General features: G+C 38.0%; 1 protein-coding gene across 2 annotated transcripts in view; it reads left to right on the top strand.

Annotated features, from left to right (window-relative positions):
* Nucleotides 1–17,792, top strand: part of CAMK4 (calcium/calmodulin dependent protein kinase IV) — a 207,123-nt gene that overhangs the window by 122,960 nt on the left and 66,371 nt on the right. For both annotated transcript variants that reach the window (XM_032403866.1, XM_032403867.1), the window contains 2 exons: nt 1,839–1,901; nt 3,905–3,987. In XM_032403866.1, coding sequence (XP_032259757.1) covers nt 1,839–1,901; nt 3,905–3,987 — 146 coding nt within the window. The remainder of the gene's footprint in view (nt 1–1,838; nt 1,902–3,904; nt 3,988–17,792) is intronic.

Here is a 17,792-nt window from a genome sequence, read left to right as displayed (position 1 = left end):
AAAATAAAAAAAAAATAAAGAGAAATTCATTCTGAATTCAAAACAAATAACTATATTAGAAGATTGCTTGTCCAGATAATCTGGTGTGTTCTGAGTATTTCCAGAGTTCAGATAAATTAACTCTCAAGGAACTAAAATATAATAAAAAATTTTAAAAAGTCATCCCAATATGTAATATATGGGACATAACACGGTAAAAAATAAATTTACTTAAAATGTGTATTTGTATTAGAAAAGCTTTTGTTTAATATAAATATATCATATGAAAAAATGAAAGGATCTCACTGGCTTTTTTTTATATTGATTAGAAATATATGAAAACAAGAGGGAAACTTTATATTGCATAAACTCTAAAAGTGTAGTGAGAAAAATAAATTTGAATATTAACAGTCTTTTTTACTATTTAAAAAAAAATTTTATTATTGAAGTATAGTTGACATACAATGTTACATTAGTTTTGAATGCTAACAGTCTTAAATAAGAAATGCTTAGGTTCTTTTTTTTTCTTAAAAATTTTTAAAACATTATGCAATAATGAAAAATAGATTTAATTTGTAATAGTGAGGAAATCCTTATTAACCTGAAGAGAAGATTGTGATAAAAACAATTTGTATCCACTGCATGATTCCTCTTATATGAGACATCTAAAATAGTCCAACTCATAGAAGTAAACAATAAAATCATGGTTACCAGTGGATGAGTGAGGGGAAGATGGGGAGTTGTTCAAGGGGTATAAAGTTACAGTTATACAGTGTGAGTAAGTGCCAGAGATCTGTTGTACGACATAATGCCTATAGTTAACAATAAAGTCTTGTGCGTTTAAATATTTAAGAGGGTAGATGTCATTTGAAGTGTTCTTACCACAAACATGCACACACACACACACACACACATGTGCAACACAAAAGGACACAAGAAACTTTTGGAGGTTATGTTGATTTACCTTGTGGTGATGATAATACAAGCATATATGTATGTCCAAACTCACCAAATTATATACATTAATTATGTGTGTTTTTTGGGGGTACCAATTATACCTCAATAAAGCAGGAAATGTAATAAAAATAATAATTAAATAAAGATAATCTGTGTCCAAATTTTCTTCATAAGCATCTGCAGAAACTGAAATAGAGCGTGAGGCAAGAACTCTTTGGAAGAGCTCTGTCAGTGTCATCTGCCTGTTCTAGCAATGCCTCTCTTTTTCAAAGATCTTTCATTTGATACAAGTAGAGTATTAAAAATGGTCACTGGTAGTGGCAGACTCTGTCCTCTTTTGCTCTCACAATTTCAGAGAAAAAGAGAATACCTCTTTCTTGATTATGTGAGAAAAGTTCTGGAGAGGGCCCTGATTGGGACGACTTGGGTCTGGCAGATATCCCTGACCCAATCACGGTGGCCCGGGAAGAGGATTCTGATTGATTCGGCTGGGATATGTGCCCACCTCTGTGTGAGAAAGGCGGGTGAAGTGATTGATAGCTCCAGTGGGTTTGGGACAGGGATTCATAACAGAAAAGAAGAGGAGGAGGAGACAGGTTGAGATGAACTTGTGCCTTAGTGGTGAGAGCAGTGATTTTTGAAATAGGGCCATGCAAGAGGTTTGACAAGTTGTGCTCCACATTTGGAACTAGTTCTACTTTATGTCTGGAGCAGAGAAGAAAGACATACAACTGAAAAGGGGGTGGGGTAGGAAAGAGACACAAAAAAGCTTAAGAATGAGCCTCTCTGCCAATTACCTGATTGACCCAGATGATTACTGCCGTTTTTGATTCTCTGCTACAGTTAAGGCATTTCTAAGGTGGGAGTTTCTTTCAGTTTCTCTCTTTCATTTTGCCTTCTAGGTGGACAAAAAAATTGTAAGAACTGAGATAGGAGTTCTTCTTCGCCTCTCACATCCAAACATTGTAAGTGGTTTTTAATCTACTATTTCAAATAATCTTCAAAGTTGTAGACTGGCATTTTTGTTCTTTGCTGCCAGTGCTGATAATGAGAAGGGGATACTTCCACCACCAATAGGTAGCCACCGTGGTCTACCTCCTGTCCTCATGTGATCACATTTTTCATTTCTTTAGCGCAATAAATCTTAAAAATAATACCACTCAAACGAGTTTCAAAATGGAACAAGTTTCAGTAATATATACCATCTTTGTTTTCATGCATAAAAGGATAACTAAAAATTGAAGAGTTTTGTTTCACTCTAATAAAACACGGGCTTTTTCCTTTTGTGTGCCTATCTTATTAATATGCCGTTGCTGAAAAAGCCTGTGAAGAAAATGCATTGCTTTCCAAAGTCATTTCAGTCTCCTTTGAGAGAGTATCTACTTCAGAAACAATGTGAGGATTCAAATAAATGATGTACTTGAATGGGAAAAATAAGATGTCCTCAGAATCTCTGCTCTAGGCTATGTCCAGACAAAGGAGCTGAGGGAAAGGTCTGGCAAAAGCTTTCTTGAGCCAATGAAGTGAAAAGAACAAAATCATTTTCCAGGCCATAACTTGAATTGAGCCAACTACTTAAAGAAAATATTTTACTCATTTCTTTGAGAAAGTTGTGGTGTCCAGGAGGATGACTAACCTGCAATGCTTAGTTAGGCTCCAAGCAAAGTGCTTAAAACTTAACATATGGGTTAGCAATGTAGGCAGCTATAAGTAACAGAAAACTTGAATATGGTAGTCCAAACAAATATTTTCTTTATGTTATAATCAGAAGGCAGACAGTTGCTAGCATTGGTTCAGCTCCTCAGTGATGCCATTCAGGACCTAGATGTCTTCCACCCTCATGCTTTTCCTTCATGGTCCTAAATGGCTGCTCCACAGTCTTCACAAGTCTTCAAGTCTATACTCTAGAGAGAGAATTGGAAGGGCCTCGCCAACAGAGTATGAAGAGAAGAGGAGAGGCTTTTCCAGAACTTACAGCTGCAGCAAAATTCTCTTCAGATTTTATTGGCCAGAGCTGGCCACAAGATCATCACTCCTCACTGCACAGAGACTGGAAAATTGGGGAACAGAATTATCATAAATGGCTTAGACCAATCATGATCCATAATTTGAGGCTAGGCACCTTGCTTCCCTAAACAAAATCTGTTTGCAGTAAAGTAGGGGGAAGGAGCTTTGGGTAAGCAATAAACAAAATTTACCGCATACAATCACCACTTTTACACTATCCATCTTTTTCTTTCAGTGAAAAGCCAATGTGAAATTTTCCTCAAGTGTAGATCAGCCCTGGTCACTAGATTCTCCGATATATTGAGGGAATTATCCAAAATTGGATGGATTATCTGAATGTGATGTAAACCCATAGTCAATCAAATCAATGCCATCCCTACTTTTCTGAGGATCCCTTTATCCACCAGCAACTTTTTCGCTGTTGAGAGATATCCTTTCTGTACAGACAGACTTTTTTGAAGAAGAAGAAGAAGAAAATGTTTTTATTAATCACAACATGAAATTGACATGACAGACTTTAACCTGGTCCCGTTCTGCCTCAGATCCCAATTCCAAGTTCGCTTTCAGGAGAAAGAGGCATTTGCATCACTAGGAACCATGATGCTTTCAAATGGTTCAAGAAGTTTTGTTTGCTTGCTTTTGTTTTTTAATTCTGGAGCAATTCAGAAATTGTGATGTTCTGGCAAAATTTAGGAAGTGTTTCTAAGTATCTTTCAGCTGTCTTTCAGCTGTCAAAAGAAAAAATATAAAAACTCAAAAGGACCTTTAAGGAAATGAGGTAACCGATAAAAACAACCAGAGAGTGACAGATGGCTTCTTGTTACCAGAATGTGGTACCTTTATTGACAATGATCCAATGTATTACTATTACAGAGAGTGTTATTTTAGTCATAGCGTTAGCTTTTTCCTAGAAAGTTGAAAATAAGGAATTTATGATTTATTTTTTAATATCTTTCCCCAGATAAAACTTAAAGAGATATTTGAAACCCCTACAGAAATCAGTCTGGTCCTAGAACTGGTCACGGGAGGAGAACTGTTTGACAGGTGAGTTGGTCCTAGAAATCTAACCAGAGAGAGGTTTTGCTTCCAGGCACCAAAAAGTATCAAAGGGAAATTTCTCCTGATGATTTTCATAATGACACATCATGCCACTTGATAAATTCTACTAAAATAAATCATAAGAGGAGTACAGAATGGAGAGAGAGTGTTATTTGCTATGATGTGGGTAGGTGAAAATTTGCCTTGCTTAGTGAGTAAAAAATGGAACACTGTAATATCGGTTTACTTTTGCAAACATTTACTTTCCCAATAAAAACAGATTTCTAAAGTCATTCTAAATTTAAACTAAATGGTAGCATTTATGAGACTATTTCATGAGAAAATATTTGATGAATATGCCTGAAAATCTGATAGAGCATAGTATAGGCAAACAATATGTAAAAGAGACAAAACCTTTAAGTTTTAAGCACAGCCCTTTGCTGTGCTCATCAGGGTAATCAAAAAAGAATGGAATTGGAAGAAGACAAAGTGACTAAGTAGGTACATATTAGAAATGGTTAGAAGTTGTTCACTGATACAAAGTTCTTGTTGGTTAAGAATGGTTTAAGAGGGAAGTAGGGTGCAGAGAGAAGACAAGAGAAAGATTGAGGGACTGCTGATAAAGCCTGAGTGCCTCTAGCGCAGTCAATTCTCAGTAAATGTTTGCTGAATGAATGAGCAACCAATATAATGAATGGACTCTGAGGAGAAAGAGATCTTGCAGGGGATAGGGTTAGAATTTGTCAGGAAAGGAGCACTCCTACCCTTCCTCCCCATCCCAACTCTACCTGGTTCAGTTTGCTGCCTGCTTCAAGAGCTTCCAAAGGTATTCATGTTGGTTTTCAAAGGCTCTGTCTGTTTTTAATGTTCCCCAGTGCAGATTTGGATCTTCAGATTGCAAGGAGTAAAATGGTCCAGTTTGATTGGAGCTACATACATATCTTCAACAGATACATGATTTTGCTCATATATACATTGAAGTTTTCTTAGAACAAGTTATGTGAATTCTAAGGCTTTAAAGATTGTAACATTTTAACTCTATCCATACTTTACAAGTAAATGAATCAACTTTGGGAAGTGAGTATCAGTAGCCTGAAGACATACACTTCTTGTGGCAGTTGGCTGATAGTCGTCTGGATTCATGGTTCTAGATCCTGACTTAAAGGGCAAATACTTAAACTAGAGTTAAGTTCTCTGAAACTCAGAACAAATTTGAAGTGATTCTCTGCTGCTGATGAAGCTGAGACACTGACCCACCAGAAGAATATCTTGTTCTAAGATCATCATGTTCCCTTGTGCTTAGTGAAGACTCTTCTGGTCTAATTTACTTGAATCTTACCAGAATTGGCCAGAAATGGCTTCTTTTTCCACACCTCTATAGCTCACTCTTTCATAGACATATTTCTTCTTTAGGCACATTAACAGAGTCAATTTAGTTAGATCCTGCTGCCTTTGGAGCCATGAGGTCTCTCTAAGGAGAACTAACATATTTCTCTGCTAATTATGGTCTATCTGAGAGAAATACCGTGTTCTTCAATTGTAAATAACTGCAGGACAGGAATGTCACACTAAAGCCATCATCTACCAATAGCACTTACTATTTACCTACTTACCTCTATTTGTTCGAATTATTTTGGAAGCAAGTCTTTTTTGGTCCCTCTCCAACCTCTTTTTTGTGAAAAGATTCTGGTTCTCTCATCTTGCAGTCTGGTTGATGTGATGGGATAGAGTTAATTCAGCTCTAGATAAAAATGAAAAACTAAATATTGTTGATAAATTTCATTTACCGAGATAAATGGATGAAATATTCAGATTTAATGGAAGACATCTAAAGAATGGCAGATAGCCAGTAAAGCACTCAATCACTTACAAACTCTTAGCAGTCTTAGCTCATAGACTTTCCCCCCCTCACATGTTGTTGTCCACATATCTGTTGCCATATCTGAGATGAACTTGGTTTCTGCATTAGGTTACTTAATTCCATAGTTATGTTTAAAATTGTATCAAGCCTAAAATATATTCTGCATTATTATCCATGTATTGCTTTCTTTCTTGAGAGTTAAAAAGCATAATATGGTCTCTTTTTCCTGTACTTAGGTCAAAACCAAATCCATTTGATTGTGATGATCAAAATTCATTCTTGTTCTAATGATGATGTTAATAGTTTCTAATGAATGAATTAATGGAGCAATTGATGAAGAAATAATTATGTTAGTCTATAATAGTCAAAATGGTTGTATTTTATTTATTTTTTTAAATATTTTTTTAAAAGATTTTATTTTATTTATTTACTTGAGAGAGAGAGAGAGAGAGTGAGAGAGCACCAGAGGGAGAAGCAGACTCCCCACCAAGCAGGGAGCCGGATATGGGACTCGATCCCGGGACTCCGGGATCATGACCTGAGCCGAAGGCAGTCACTTGACCAACTGAGCCACCCAGGTGCCCCAAAATGGTTGTATTTTATTAGCAAAAAATCTATTCCATGATGCTTTTAAAAAACTAAGAGTAGTAAAAATCCAAGTGGAATCTGCTGTTTCATGTAAATTGCATAGGACAGTTGATTAAAATTTTTGGAATAAAGTCAGTGATTTTTTGTGTCCAAGAAAATCTCCCCAAAAGCCCTTTACGAAGTTATGATAATCATGGGAAAAAGAAAGCTCTAGAGGTTTTCTGTTTCATTCTTCTCAATCTCAAAATAATTCTTAGAAATTCACTGCATTTTTTTAAGTGGACACAATGTGAGGTTGTTTGCTGGAAGGATAAGTTTTCAATTTTTTTTTTTTCAGAAAATGATTATATTTGAAAGCAGCTAATTTAGCAGTATCCTTACACTCATCTGATTAAATTTTTGAAGAGGTATTTTTTTCTCCTGATTTTTGTCTGACTCCAGTATCAGAATATATTATGGAGTATCAAAATATATTAAGGATTTTTAAATTGTCTTTTTTCTGTTTTCTCCTTGGGTTTTTGCTTGCCTGATTATGCTTGTTCAAATGCCAAACATTATGTATAAAAGATTTTGGAGTATGAGGCTTTAAATGTTGTAACCTTCCAAAAAAAGCAGGTTTTCTTTTGCAGGCAGTAAAGGTAAGGAGCAGATCACTTTATTCCAATCAGATTTTGGGTTGACTCAAAGCTGGGCTTCCTGAAGGCAGATCTGTTTCTTGTCAACTCTTATTCATAGGGTTTTGCTCTTTAAGGGTTCCAATTTAAGTCAGGAGATTGTTCCAGGGCCCCCTTTCTTGACAGACCCTAAATGCCAACTTCTGTTCCCTCCATCCTGTGAGATGGCCAGAAGCTTTGTTCATCTTCTCAGCCTGTTAGCTACTGATGTCAAGTCAGTAAATGCATCAGTAAATGCCTTTAAAGGGAAAGCAGAGGCATCCGAGTTAGGTTTGCTTTGCTGGGTTTTTCTTCTCTCCTAGATCTTGGCTCCTGAAGCCTTCACTTCTTTGGTAACTCTCTGTTGTCTTCAAATATATATATATATTTTTTCAAATATATTTTTAAGAAACATGCCATTTAGCTTGTTTTCATTGTTGTTTCCTGGAGGCTTGTCTATCCCACTGTTGCTGAGAACAAAAAAACAATATATTTAGTTTTAAAAGTCCTTTCCCAGACGCTAGTATGTTTTCCTCTTTTATATCAACCCTTTGGAGTAAGGAGGATGAAAAAGCATTATCCCCACTTTACAGAGATGGCAGTGAGAATGAGGAAAGGTAAATGATCTTCCCAAATCAGGCAGCCGGACTATCTTCTGGTCTAGCTCTGCTTCCTCATGTGGCCTCACTGTCTTTCTTATTAAATCCAGTTAGTCCCTTTCAAATTATTTGCAAGAGAGTAAACTGTTGTTTATTTTATTTATGGAGAATCCATGATGTATTTGTTGGTCCTATGCAAAGCTATATATTTACCCCCACTCAATCACTCTTCAAGTGTTTTAAGGTATTATTGTATTTTTTTCAAGAGAATAAGCTGAAGAAATTAAGTCATAAAGTCAGGCTTGACTACAAACTTTTTTTTTCAGTTTTTCAAACTGAAAATATTCTTTTTAAAAACTACAAGTGGTCAATAAGCAAGAGAAGTAGTGGTTATGTTTGGAGACTGTGCATTTAGCCTATTAATCACCTGACAGAGTCCTAGTATATCAGTCCTTATAGTCATCTCTACTTCAGCATTTCAGGGCTCTCCCCATTGGTGGAAATGGAATTTTCAGGACATCGTCATTAGAAAAAATTCCAGAAACAGAACTTAGGGTTTTATCTTGCCCAGTCTCCATAGAGTTGTGCCACGGTTGGCATTGAGATTAACCAAACTTAGAATACATCTTAATTTATAAAGACTGTTGTGTCAAAAATTGGTCATTGATGTACTTGTTTAAAGTGAAGATCTATAAAATCTGGTTGTCTAAAAAAGGATAATTAGTCACTATAATGAGGGCCATTTTTGAGTGCCTGTTGGGGTCCTGGCAGTGGTGGGCATTTTACTAACCATGATCTCATTTAATCCTCACAGCAACACATGTACAAAGTAGGCCTTGATATATACATTTTACAGACCAAATAACCAGGACCAGAGAGGTCCATTCACTACTGTTAGGTCACTCAGCTTATATTGGGTCTACAGCAATAATTAAATGAGATTGGACTCAAGTGTGTCAGACTCCAAAGCATATGAGTATTCTACCATGTCATGCTGCTGCTATGGGAGCAAATGCTGCAAACACTCTTAATACTTAAAAACAAAACTTCAAAGTAGTAATGTAACGTTTTGTCTTACTTGGGTGTTGGCTTAACTTAAATATTAATATGTATATAATTGTTTTTCAGCCATTGAAATTTTAAATACATCTTCTCTTTATGCAGTTTTATCTGACTGTATGTGAAGAAAACATACACTTTTATTTGGACTAGATTTATAGTCTTTCTAGATGCTGGGCTATAAAGGGAAGGATCAAGGTGAAGTAGTAGTAGGAGACACAGGATAATTGGAGGCTTATTAAGTATTTTAAGCTGGCACACTGGGAACACATTAATTTGCTGGTAGGAAGAAGCCCACAAGCTGGAGAGGTAGGAAAATCTGTGTGAGTGGGACTTATATTTGGAACAATATCCCAGGGAACACAGAGGGAATAAGATTTGGAGTCAGATAAAAGGATTTGTTTAAAATAGAAAAAGTTTCTCTCTTCTTCAGAAGCAGAAAGAATCAAGAGACAGAAGGCTCAAAGGACCTGGAGTAGTCACAACAATGTTGTAAAAAAAGAACAAAGTTAGAGGACTTACTGTTGGGGCTGGCATATAATTCTGTTCTACTAACAAACTAGTTAAGTTAGCCTGTTACACTTTCATGGGTGTTGGAAAAATTTATGAGACTCCTGGGTCAGAGATGAAGGACTTGACTACTCACGGCACAGTGAGCATCATGGGCATCAGCAAGTTTGTGTCATTTCCCTTCACCCTGCAAATTCCATGGGGGCAGCACAGCAGGCTTGGGTGGATGCCTGCACATAGAGTGGCTGTGTTCCAGGAGAGAAAATAACTGTACATAAACTGGCAAATGAAGAAACAAAATGTACAGTTCCATTCACCCATGAAAAGGGATGTTCCTTCAATATGGATGAACCTCAAAAACATTATGCTAAGTAAAAACAAAGAAACAAATAGGAAAGACTACATATTATATGTCTCCATTTACATGGAATTTCCAGAAGGGTCAAATCTATAGCTACAGAAAGCAAAGCTGTGGTTGCTTAGGGCTGGGAATGGGAGTGTGTTGGGTGAGAGGAGAGTGTGAGAGATTTAAGTAGTTCAGACTTCTTATGCTCTATTTTAACAGTATTGTTGTAGAAGAGAAATTTATCTCCTAACACTGGCTGGGAGAGAGTGGACTAGGGCACTTGAGGGAAGAGGTGGTGAAGTTTATAAGTGGGAATGGGAGAACAGACTAGGGCAAGAATAAGGATTTTTGAGGAACACTGAGGGTCTACTGAGGCTGGAGGTTGTATGTTTTTGGAGAGTCTGGTCTGTGCTATTTTACACTGTTGGCTAAACCTCTCCATATCTTTCATGTAGCCATTGACATTATCTCTTCTTCCCTTGGATTTTATTCTACCTTTTCAGTTTTCTCCTTTTTTTAAAAGATTTTATTTATTTATTTGAGAAAGAGAGAGCATGAGCACAAGCGGGGTGAGGCAGACGGAGAAGCAGCCTCCCCACTGAGCAGGGAGCAGGGCTCCATCCCAGGACCCTGGGATCATGACCTGAGCCAAACGCAGATGCTTAACCAACTGAGCCACCAGCCAGGCACCCCGAGTTTTCTCCTTCTTAATCTCTTTCCTGAGTTCCTCTTCTTCTTTCCAGCCTTTAAATGTCCACCTTTCCTAAAGTTCTTCCTACGTTCTCTGTAGGCAAATTGGACACCCTCCTGTGGTTTCAACCACATTGTTGACTGCTGTCTTAGCAGAGATGAAAACTATTTTCAACAATCTGCCAGACATACTCACCGGCACATCCCATAGGCGCCTCTAGATCAGTATGTCCTCAGATGGGCTCAGCGTTCTTCCCTCCACTCTCAGTCTTGCTTCCTCCTCCTACCTCAGACTTAACATCTGAGCTGGTCAGCACTGAATTCTCCCTCTTCCTCTCACTCTGCCCAGCCCCCTCCCCATAACTCTTTCTCTGAGCAGCCTTCAGGTCCATTCTCTCTCCCCTTTCCCACTGCTTGTGCCCTTTGGAGCCTTCACATTCTCTTTCCCATTGCCCCAGACTTCTAACTGGCATTCATTTCACTATCTTCTATCCCTCTATGTTTAAAGCACTGATTTGATCAGGTCAGCCCAAAAGTCTACTCCCTAAAAGTCAGTTCTTTTAAGCATGGCAAACAAAACAACTTAGTCTGGCCTCATCGTAGTGTTCTGGCTTCACTACCCACCTTTATTCCCTTTTCACCACTACACTAAGCGGAGCACAGTGCCTTCACCTTCAATGGGCTCCTAGTCTAGAAGAGGGAAAGTAAAAATGGAATATGGACCCGAATACTATTTTTCAATACTACCATCATCTCCCAGAAATGTGTTAGGGCTTACAGAGGCAACCACAATATCACAAGATAAAAAATAAATAAATGAGGACAAGGAACTAAAGAGGAAATAAAAACAAGAATCAGTACACAAAAACATATCCTAAGATACTTTGTATTTGCTAGAGGTTGGCCACAGATGTGGTGTAAGTCTTCATGTGGGGATGATACATACTATAATTGGGATATAAACACAATCCTTTGGGCACAAAATCAGGGGGTCTTCTAAGGCAGAAATGACTTCAGGGAGGAATAGAATCTTTGAGCTGAATTTTAAGTGAGAAATCAAAAATTAGCAGGTAAAGGGTAGAGGGAAGGGTAAAGGGATATCCAAAAGCAGAGCACTTTGGCAGGATTAGAAATGAGTACCTTAGTCTCCATTTTAGAAGCTGTCCTGGACAGAAAGCAAGCAGCTGCTAGATATTTATCAAATGAATGACTGAATAACACTGTGCTCCTGGACAATTTATATTACATCTTTGAGTCAGGCTTTTCATTTACAGTATAAGAGAATTGGGCCAGGGCTCCCTTAGGCCCATTCCCAGGTCTACAGTTTGATTTGACCTCCCCTTTCTCCTGCATTGTCATCTCCCCGACCAGCATGCACAACTCCCTCACTGTCTCCCTAGCTTTCAAATTTAACAGGAGTCAGTAGTTTTAAGCATTTTTGAAACTATTATTTAAGCATATGAATTTAACACTCTTCTGGAGACCTCTCAGAAAAAGCATCAATATAGACTAAGATGCCATCAATGAAATGTGAAGAGGCAGTGAATGAAGCTTATAAAGGACTGATAGATTTACACAAGGTACAGCAGAATTCACTTTAATATACGTAACAGTGGGGTGATGTACTAGCAGCCCCTAAGACTTGGTTCCCGAGCCTCCTATCTGGGGCTTTTACCCTATGTCACTCGATCCTTCAGTACACATTGTCGTCAGACCAGTGTCTTTCTCCCAAAAACCTACAGTCATCTAATAGCACGTCCATTTGAGAAAAAGCTGTCATTGGTGGGGGGAGCAGTGGGGCTCCTAATTTACATGCCAGGAAGTCGGAGGGCCTCAGGATATGACCAGATTAGAGCTCCTTGGCTGCCTCACCGGTGCTACTGCCAGGCTGGAGATGCGCTCAATTCAATTTGCAGCAATTAAGGTGATGGCAACAAATGCACCAAAGTCATATTTTCAAGCAGATCCATGGAGAGAAATAGGCATTGCCTTGCTTCTTCACCTTGCAATTTTAGAATGATGAGAAGGAAAACAGTTCCAACTGTGCGGAAGAGGAGCATGCACAGCCACGCGGCCAACAGTGGCAGCAGAAGGCCCCGTCTAGGCCGAAGAAGGCCAGCGAAGTCAGAGAATCACAGCCTGGAACACGCCCCTGTCGTACTGTTTTTCCTTCCCCGATCTGCAGATGTCGGCTGGGCCCATTAGTGACTGAGGGACCTGTGCAAACGAGAGCTCAGGGTAGCTTTTTGGGTCCTGTTGTGATTAAAAAATCCTAGAAGAGATTTTGTTTTTAGCCCCGAGTCTTCTAGCCTAGTTCACAGTGGAACGATGAGAAATTGTGCCACATAGCAGCAAACTTCATGGCCCTGGGACTTTGCAAACAATCTTAAGATGCTGGTAACATCTTAACTGTTTTCTTATTATTTTATAGAGCATGAAAAGGAAATTAGTTTGCTAAATCTGAGGAGAAATAGAGCAATAAGTATGTTTAAATATAAAAACCAAAACTATCAAACAAAATTATCCTATTTCTACAGCTCTAAAACCCTTACAATGATTCAATATTTCATTGTTCCTAAAAATTGAAGGCATTAGTATATAGTATATCAAGCTATAAATCCTTGGCTATATGTACATGGCAACTTTTTTTTTTCAATTCCAGCTAAATTTTATGTAGAAATTGTTATGTGTTGCCTCATGAAACAAATGCTGTATTTTGCTGAATTTGAATCACTTTGATTTTATTCAAAATAAGTTTCTAAAAAGATCATGTTATTACAATATTATCTAGGTACTAACTCTGAATATATTCCCGAGACCAGCAATAACCTTTCTACTTGTTGCATTTTGCTTTGGGAAGCATCTGTATGGCTGCCTTTCCCTCTGGGTCGATAGCCAGTGTTCTTGTAGTGAGCACCACTTCCCAGTCTAGTGCTCTGTTCCCCCATGAGAAGGAACACAGGCAGAGGAGCTGCTCACATGTCCACAGTCTGAAATTTCTCTGGCACCCATTCACTTGGCAGTTAGTATTGATTCTACGAATATTCATTGACTGTCTACTATGAGCAAGGCCTGGAGCTAGGTCCTGTGGCTGATGGAAACAACAATCTAGTGAGAAGGCTAAGAATTTTCCCACAATAACCTGCAGAAGGCATTGGCCAAACACACCTACTGTAGTCATGCCTAAATGAAAAAGATTGCAAGACTTCATTTTCCTTTGCTTGATCACTAATGTCTTCACTTGCAATCTTAGCTGTAGATTATAAACTGCATTTGCAACTTGAGAAGTTCACTGTTACTGATCATCCTAGTCAGCCATAAATGGCCTGGGTGGTAGCTCAACTGATACAATACTTAAAGTTGAATGTTTGAGTTCCAGAAACCTAATTCTGTAACACTCTGATGAACAAATCAACTGGGAACAAAATTCCTTTGAGCAGAAGGAGCCTGGAGGAGGCACGATTAAGTTCTAATTGTAGGGCCAACCTGTGGCAAACAGAACTCATGGGGATGGGGTGGGGAAGGCACCTGCATTCTGTGCTCCTGTCCCACGTACCTACTCTAGAAACATTTCTGACAACAGAATTTATAAATCCTTCAGCTGTATAAACCTTAGTATAACATGTATTACATCTATGGTGATATTTTTGTTAATTTTTGTTGGTCTCGTCTGGGGCAGGACCCAAATCTTACTATTTTTAAACTTGTTTTTAAAGATTTTATTTATTTGTCAGAGTGAAAGAGCACAGGCAGGCTCCCCGCTGAGCAGGGAGCCCGATGCAGGACTCAATCCCAGGACCCTGGGATCATGGCCTGAGCTGAAGGCAGACACTTAACCGACTGAGCCACCCAGGCATTACCCAAATCTTACTCTTTACAGATTCAGCAAATGCTGGGCTCACGTTAGACAGAAATAATGATTGACTATCACTACGCCCACCGTACTAATTCTCACTATAGTGTTGGTCCTTTTTCTTAGAACAATCTCCTTTGTCTTCAGTCCCTGCTCCTCCACACCAGTCCCACTCCCAGCCCCCACCCTTTCTGCAACTAGAAAACTTCTATACTCCCTTGAGGTCTGAGCTGAGATATAGCTACCTCTGGAATCCTTTTCCCACCTTGCACAGCCTCCAGAATAGTTCACTGGCCCTCTCTATGAGCTCTCAGGTCATTTTCTAATACCTCTACCACAGCATTTAGCACAGTGTGTCGATTGTTGTCTGTCTGCTTATACCAAGAGAAACCCCATGAGTGCAGAGGCCATGTCTGGTTCACTTCCAAATGCCCAGCACATAACAGTCATTCCATAATATTTATTGAATAGATGAATGAATGGACATATCTGTTAGAATACATCCTTTTTATTAGCTAGATGAAATATTTTACTAATTTAACTTATATTGTGGAAAACTAGTGAGATTTCTATTAACTATTCTTACACCTACTACTCTTCCCTCTATCCCACCTGAAAACAGGTCCCCACCTACTACTCTTCCCTCTATCCCACCTGAGAACAGGTCCCCCCCAAATTCACCCCTTTATCCAGCCAGTCCCTGGACATTCACATACAAGGTCACGTTCTAAACACAAGCACTCAACTCTATACCCAAATGAAAATGCATAAACATCATATTTAGGCCAAAGCTTGAGAAGTCATAATAAATCAAAATATAGGGAGGAATTTCTAGTGTGTGAAGCACTGCCCCTCTAAGAGGTAGGGATGTTCATAAGCACTCCTGTATTTGATAGACAAGGAGGATTTCTCATCAGGGAGACTGCACATGGTTGTGCAAGTTGGCTTTGTACAACCCCAAGGAGTAGTGCGTACATAGACTAAGCCATGAGGAGCACCCCCCAGAGGGGTACCACAAAGCAGATGTGATAAAGCTCTAGCCTTGGTGAGTGGCCATGGGGAAAATCCACACTGTTTTTTGCAGGCCAGGAAGTAACTGATTTTATCCTCTTCTGGGGAGAATGGGAGGTGGAAAGAAAGTTAACTATTGGCCTTTCCTTTCCACATTCTTTGTAACAACTCCTCTCCTTTAATAGGACTGGAGAAAGCAAAGCTGCTGAGAGTGCAGGTGCCACACAGAGAGGAGACACTAATTACATTTGAGTTGGTTGATGGACGTACCACAAAAACCACATTTAGAACAAAATGCAGAGGATGATGTAATGGTAGCCAAAGTTCTCAACTTCCCTGACACAGTAGTCCTTCTTTTCCTCTTCTCTCATGCTTAATTTTAAAATGTTCAGAAAGTATAGTACAAGTAATTTATTTCAATTAAATGTTTAGTAAGTAGTCTACGTAACTTAATCGTGAATTGGAAGAATTTGTAGTCTTGAAAGGAAATATTGTATGAAAATTGATTTTCAAGAACTAATTAATAATGATTCCCTGAATATTGTAACCTACTTTCACATTTTATTTGAAATGTGATTCATAACAGGTATCCAATAAATAAAAAGGTGAGGAAGGATATTCCATCTTTCATATTTTGAAAAGATGAGTTTGTGTTTCTTGACAATGTTCTGAATAATTGAATGGAAAAAATAATTGCAATTTTTGCATCAACATAATTTTTTTGAATCTTGATAATTATGGTCATTAAGTATCTTCTTATATATTATTTATTTTATATATGTTTTTTCTGCTTTTCCTCATTATCCATCCCCTATTTTGGAAAGATTTTATAGATTTTTAATTCCAGCTTTTAATATCAGCTACTTCAAGAACTTACAACTTCTTACCACAACATTAAAAAAAAAAAAGGAAGATACTTTCTGAAAAATAAATATGCTATTTAAGATATTAACAGTCTAAAAAATTTCAGTGCAAGACTATAAAAAATGTTGAAGTTTTGTCTCTTATATGTTTTGAATTGACCTTTTTCAGACATGTCTTCACCATAAACCTTTTGTCAGCTGAAAACATCTTATGCAAGTTGGTAATCTTCAGTGCTATCAAAAATGTGTTTTCTCTTGAAATTTTGGGAAGAAAGAAATAGCAACAGTGTGGTTTTCCAATCTTCCCAAATATCCGTATATAGGACAGAAAAACCAAAAACTCACAGACAATATAACAAAACCAGGTGAAAAGGCTTCCCCATGAAGCCTAGAAAACAAGTGAATGAGGACAAACTAATGACAAACGCAAGAGCCTCATGGTATTAGCATCTATATTAGAGGAAGCAAGAGGACATTGATGAACCTAAGAATAGGAGAACACTCAAATCTCCAAAGTCTCCAAATCATTGAGAAGAAGAATGGGCCAATACAGGAACAGGTGAAATTGTGAGGGCTTTTTGCCATCCAAGTTTCTGAGAAGCACAAGGGCTGCACCCACAGTAAGGTCTGAAGAGGCTAATGCAGTCTAGGCCCTATGAACTCCTGAAACTAATATCTCAGGCCCCCTTGTGTACATCAGGAGAAACTGCTGAGAAGAGACTCCAGTAACCAGAGCAGAGATGCAGAGGAAAGGGAATGAAGTTCCAGATAGAAGAGAAGAGATCTCAGAAAGTATGAGGTCATAATTTTGAATGCTTCATGAAAACAATCAGTCAAGGGCCATGAAACTAGAAAAGATAGCCTTACCTATCACTCTATCAAAATGATTAAGAAAACCAACTTTGCTTAAAAATAAGCAACAGACAGGTGTCTCCATTAATTGCAATAAAAATGATTATAAGAGCACAGAAAATCAGCATGTCAGGAGGATATGCCCACAAAACAGATGAAAGTATAACATGATCTACACAATATTAAGGCTAATATTACTTAATGCTAAAATTAAGAAAATCATAGAAGAAAGAACAAATAAGTCAAAAGTAAAAAAAAAACTCACGATGTGTATAATTGCACACCCCCAAAAAGAAAACCAAAGCGATAGAAGAAAACAAATACAAAGCATTCTAACTCAGGGAAACATTCCTGAAATTAAAATGGAAAAGACTTAAAAGAAAGATTCCTTAAAGGAAAAGAAAATTTCCTTGTCCACATCCATGCAAAAAGAGCAAGTCATTTATTTGGAAGAAAGCCAGATGGAGAGAGGGGAGAGGGGCGGGGCAAGGGGGGGAGGAGCAAGGAGCTCCAGGTAAAAGGACTATTGAGAGACATAAGTACTAGTCAAATTGTATGGACCTTATTTGGATGCGGATTCAAACAGACAAATTTCAACATGTCCAAGACAATTGGAAATTTGAAACACTGTGTATTTGAAAATATTAAGGAGTTGTAATTTATAGGTATGATAATGGCATTTTTATGAGTTTTAAAAAGTCCTTTATACTTTTAGAGACAACTCCTTATTTATGAATGGAATTATGTGATGCCTGATAATTTGCTTTAAAATAAAAAGGATGGGAAATAATTGACTGGATAGATAAAACAACACTGGCCATGAGTTAATAATCATTGAAGCTGTGTAACAATTACATGGGATGGTTCATGGTATGTTGTCTACTTGGTATATATTTAACACGATTCTCAGTACAGAGTTTAAGAAG

The sequence above is a fragment of the Phoca vitulina genome, unplaced genomic scaffold, assembly GCF_004348235.1.
Source record: "Phoca vitulina isolate PV1807 unplaced genomic scaffold, GSC_HSeal_1.0 scaffold6, whole genome shotgun sequence".
Taxonomy (NCBI): domain Eukaryota; kingdom Metazoa; phylum Chordata; class Mammalia; order Carnivora; family Phocidae; genus Phoca; species Phoca vitulina.
The sequence above is the reverse complement of the archived record's forward strand: the minus strand, read 5'-3'. Positions and strand labels throughout refer to the sequence as shown.